This window comes from Chaetodon auriga, chromosome 1 (genome assembly GCF_051107435.1).
Source record: "Chaetodon auriga isolate fChaAug3 chromosome 1, fChaAug3.hap1, whole genome shotgun sequence".
Lineage (NCBI taxonomy): Eukaryota > Metazoa > Chordata > Actinopteri > Chaetodontiformes > Chaetodontidae > Chaetodon > Chaetodon auriga.
Genome location: NC_135074.1, coordinates 33,287,402 through 33,292,500, shown reverse-complemented (window position 1 = coordinate 33,292,500; position 5,099 = coordinate 33,287,402). Strand labels below are relative to the sequence as shown.

Sequence of the window (5,099 nt, the reverse complement as noted above, 5' to 3'; positions counted from 1 at the left end):
ACGCACGCACGCACGCGCACACGCACACACACACACACACACACACTCTGTTAGCCTGCACAGCATCTCTCCAGCGCCCTCTGCTGGCTTCATTACATGCTGAATATTAGTGACAGACAGATGTTTCCAGGTGTGTTTGTTGGGACAGGACTTTGATCTGAGATGCTGAAGGACGTCAGAACAGAGGATGTCTGTCATGTTTTTACATTCTGTTCATCATCAGAGACAAAAATCATAGATTTCATGTGTTCATCGTCCACTTTGGCATGCTGTAATTACAATAATAACTAATAATTCTTTCTAATAATTCCAACATTGAACAGTGTAAAGTCTTTTTCTCTGCATGTTCTGTGAGTGCAGCTCCTCCTCTTGCTCTGAATGATGTTAATACTGGTCAAACAGAAGCTCGGGTCTCTCCTGGACCAGGTCTATGTCTGTGTGATGGCTCCTCTGACCCACTTTTCTGAGTCCTCCTGGGAGAAACCAGCCAACCAACCAGTGACCTGGTTTTCTGAGGCCTTACATGTAGCTCAGAATCAAACCTATCAGAATGGTTCACATCAGACCTTCAGTGAGCTCTTTCATTATTTACACCATGTGGAGGAAGCGGCTGCATGAACCACGCTGAGAGCCAGCCGAGCTTTCTACCAGCAGAAGAAGAAGTCAGCACTTCCTTAAAGGGTCAGAGACAAAGATGACGGCAGGGACGAGTCTCCCCATAGTGATGCCTGACACGGGGTAATGATGAGTGTGTGTGTGTGTGTGTGTGTGTGTGTAAACAGGGAGGACCTGCAGAGACACTCTGTCCTCCACTGAGAGCAGAGTCACCCTCTGGAGGAAACAATCAGGTGGAATAACACACCTGTCTGTTCACTATTAGCCATGTTAGCTTGACATGAAGCAACACTTCGCCTCACACTGAAATATCTCAACAGCCATTGGCTGAATCCTCCTGACACGTCATCCAATGACAGGATTGAGACATCCATAAACGAATGTTAGCAGGCGACAAGTTTAAATTCTGCTCTCAGCTCAGAGCACAACGTTTTACTGATGCTCGTTCATTCATGCAGCGCAGCTTGAATTAGAAGACATCTAGACATCTGTCGCATGGCGTCTGCATGGTTGTCCCTTTGGACGGGTCAAACTTTGAGCTTTAGGCTTTCCAAAGATCCTCACCTGATCTGAGGTGAGCAGCAGACATACTGATCAGAGGTGTGTGTGTTCAGCAGCGTCTTACTCACACGTCCACCTGGCAGAGGTAGCAGTGGCAGTTCTCGATGACGTGAGCGTGTTTGGAGCGGTCGAACACGGGGATCGGACCTTTGTCGCTCTTTGTCCTGACGTTGTAGTCGGCCGGGTCGATGGACACGGCCATGACGTGGACACACAGGTGACAGACGAACATGACGCCCGTACACTGATGGCAGATCAGGACTCAACACAAACGCTGCAGCATGATTGGCCCACTGGATCATTTTCATGACCTGACTTTAGCATTCCTCATCAAAGGCGTCGATGCAGGTGTTTCTGTTGACAGACTATTATCGTACGGTCAGGTTTCTTAAAGCTTCCTCTGCTCTGTTTCCTCTGTGTTCAGTTTCACTTTAGCTGAGATTTTTGGGGCTTTCGAACACTAGAAGACTCAACGCTGCTAAATCCGTAAATCAACAGTGAAATCAAACAATAAAGCATTTGTGACTGTAGGATGGAGCTGTAGGGCCACTGTTAGGAAAATATCACAAGAGATTCAAGAATTTAAGGACATAAAGCTTCTCATCAACAAACCAAAGTTCTCTTTACATCCGGAGGAAAACTCACTGTGTGACAGTTTCTCCTTCCTCATAAAACACCTGAAGCTCAGTGGACTGATGCGAAGCCATGGGTGGGACCCTGGACGGTGTCACCCCCACAGAAAAGATCATCAGTCATCCTGTGCTTGGATTAGGTGGACTGGATTATGTTTTATCATTATCATTTGTATGTGTTATGATTGGCTGTCAGTCCACGCTGCAGCCTGGTGAAACCTTTGACTTCAGGTCATCAGTATCATCTTACCGACCATTAAAACCTGAAATCTGTGATTTTCTTCTGAAGCCTTTTCCTTTCCTCAGTGGCCCTGACGCTCCATCGTATGGCTGCGAACTCTAAGGATACGATGTAGCCTGCGGGGATCCAGTGAGCCGGCAGCAGGGGGACGAACACGCCGAAGCCGGTGACGGCAAAGTAGACATAGAGCAGCCAGGCCAGCAGCTGGAAGGGGTGCGGCGGCCAGCTCCAGCCGTTGGTCCGGGAGCACAGCGGCACGTCGGCTCGCTGTGGGCCGTCCTCGCCGACCGGCGCCGTGCGGTTCGGGTTCCTACAGCACACGTCCATCCTGCACACAGATTCAACATCCAAGACTTCTTGTTTTCAGTCAGAGAGCTTGTTCTTCATCACATGAGCAACACATCAGCTGCTTTATAATCATTTAACCATCACCGGATACGACCTGCAGAGGAAACACAAAACACGACGTGATGTGACCCACTCACACACCACGTTCAGGGTGGAGGGTATCGGACAGGAGCAGCCCCATCACCCCGACACCCAGCAGCTCATCCTGCTTTCGGAGGACGAACAAACACAACCCGGTCGGTCGACGCGTCGATTCATCATTCAGCACAGAAAACGAATCTGCATCTGTTCTGATGATCAATGAGAACGAATCATCGTGTTCACAGTCCAGTTATCTGCTGCTTATTTTATTGACTGACCATCTCAGGAAACAATGTCCATCAGTCTCCCAGAGTCCAAAGGGACATCTTCAAATGTCTTATTCAGTCCAAAGCCCACAGATCCAGTTTTTCTCTCCTTTAACTCATCTGTCTTTTAAAGTCTCTCTTTTAAATCATCTCAGAAAACTGTGAACATTTCTTAATATGTAGACACTGACATGGTGTATTAGCTGCAGGCCTCATTGAGACAGATCGAAAAATAATAAGAAGAAAGTAATAAGAATAATCAGAAGCTTTGATCTCTAATGATCAGTGAGTTCATCACAGGGAAGAGAATTAATCACTTTATCAAGACCAACATGAACCCATGAACTCTGACTACGAGAACCAGAACAGAACAGCCGGTGCGAACCTTTGACAGCACCAGAGGTTCAACCGGGACCGACAGGGAGCTCACCTGCTCAGCACGGATTACCGGGACTCGGGATGTGGCTCGGCCCTCCGGTCCGCTGCGTCTCATTTCATCCCGGAGTCTGGGCCTGAGCGGCGGCAAGGAGTTCTGCTGTTCCTCGACTCGGGAGGACCACGCTGCTGCTGGGGAGCAGCACTTGACTCTACTCGGCAGGCAGGCTCCGTCCAGAGAACCAGACCCGGCAGACCAGTCCAGCTGTTAGCTTACCTCACATCCATCCTGGCAGAAGACACGATCCGTCTCAGCTGAGTTAGCTCCTTGCCAACCGGCTACATCGCCCGCGGTGCCTGCGGATGTTTTGTAACTATTATCCGGATGATATTGAGATCGGCGCTTCAGTTTCGGTGACTAGTTAACGAGCTAATCCATCCGCGGACAGCTACAGCTAGCCTCGTTAGCCGGACACCGCTGCCGCCATGCCCGCGAGCTAACGTCGACAGACGGTGAAACGGTGACCGCGGAGCACGAATCAGACGCCGGGCTGCAGCGTCGAATTTTAACGGGGAAGATCTTTATAAAAATCTGACGGTCGCTGGTATTCCAACTATCCGCTAGCTAGCTAGTTAGCCCGTTAGCCTGGTTGCTGCTGCCCCGCCGTCTTCTAGCCTTGTACGCCGTTTCCTTGGTAACGCTCCAGATCCGCTGTCATTGGTCACTGTAACTGAGCCCGCCCACTGGTTGGTATCCATGTAAACTGATCTGAGAGCAGTCTTCAGGCCCTGTCGGCTGTGAGAACGTGTTAAGTCCAGCAGAGGGCAGCAGCTGCACGGACATGTACAACGTTAGCGATTAAAACAGACGAGAGATAAGTTGAGATGAGATGAGATAAGATAAGATAAGATAAGATAAGACTGAATGCAAACGAACAGGAACAGACAAAACATAACATGTTTATTTTAAATGAGGAAAGGTCGTAACATGGAGCAGTATCATATGATGCAGGATGAGGAAATACAAATACACACAACTCAACAGGAAAACACTCACAGAACTACACAACACGCATACACCTGAAAGAGACGCGCTGGATGATTCATGACTGATCCCTTTTTTAAAACTCCAGCTCAAATTTCGGTCTAACATAATGTCACAATCCATGTTGAGTGTGTGCGGAGCTGCATACAGTCTACTGCTGGAAGACTTCCTGAAACTGGGTGAATTGATCATGTGATCAAAACTTAATGAGATCATGGTGGTGACATCAGCTTCCTGTCCAGAATTATGACTCTTTGATTATTTATCATCATAAAGGCTTGATTGATGTAAAAGCGGAGACATGTGAACCGTTAACCGTTAAATTAAGGTCCTGACAAGTGCTGTTAATGTACCACCAGGACACAGCGTGTCCCCCTGAAGACTGCATCTCCTGGGAATTATTAAACTATTGTGCATGAAGGAAAAGGACAGGAGTGTATTTGATGAAACTAGGTCCTCTGAAGTCAGAAAAATAATTTCTGGTACCCTGTACAACATAGAGACCAGGTTCAGCTCCCCTGGACTCCGGAGGCTGTCTTGCTGAAGCTTCACTTCATCCTGTCGCACTCCTTCTCACGGTTCTGTCCCGTTCTGGCCTCCATCTTCTCTCTACAGCTGTTCTCTGCCTCTATCGGTTTCCTCTTTAGCTCCTTTTGGAGAGCCACAAGTTCCTCATGACTCCTTTCCACGAAAGTCCCCTTCTCCCTTGAGAAGGCTTTGATCTCTTTATTATTCCAGGGTTTATTATTTGGGAAGGGCCAGAACGTTTTGGAGGTTTCAGTGGTGTCCTCACAGTAACTGATTTAGATTGTTATGCAATAAGATCCCTCAGTGTCATCTCCATAGTCCTCCTGGAACAGTTCCCAGTCTGTGACATGGAAACACTTCTAGAGGGACTCCTCAGCATCCTACTTTGACCAGACCGTCACAGTCCT

General features: G+C 48.3%; 1 protein-coding gene across 3 annotated transcripts in view; it reads right to left on the bottom strand.

Annotated features, from left to right (window-relative positions):
• The window catches only part of zdhhc1 (zDHHC palmitoyltransferase 1), an 11,863-nt gene extending 8,050 nt beyond the window's left edge, over positions 1–3,813 (bottom strand). Inside the window, exons 1-3 of one of the 3 annotated variants that reach the window (XM_076736142.1) lie at positions 3,175–3,813; positions 2,158–2,377; positions 1,245–1,420 (exon numbers count right to left, since the gene is read on the bottom strand). In XM_076736142.1, the coding sequence (XP_076592257.1) occupies positions 1,245–1,420; positions 2,158–2,376 (395 nt within the window). In that variant the 5' untranslated portion in view covers position 2,377; positions 3,175–3,813. Of the gene's footprint in view, positions 1–1,244; positions 1,421–2,157; positions 2,492–3,174 lie in introns of all 3 variants that reach the window. The other 2 variants (XM_076736143.1, XM_076736152.1) reach the window with 2 other exon arrangements.
• Between the last annotated feature and the right edge of the window lie 1,286 nt (positions 3,814–5,099).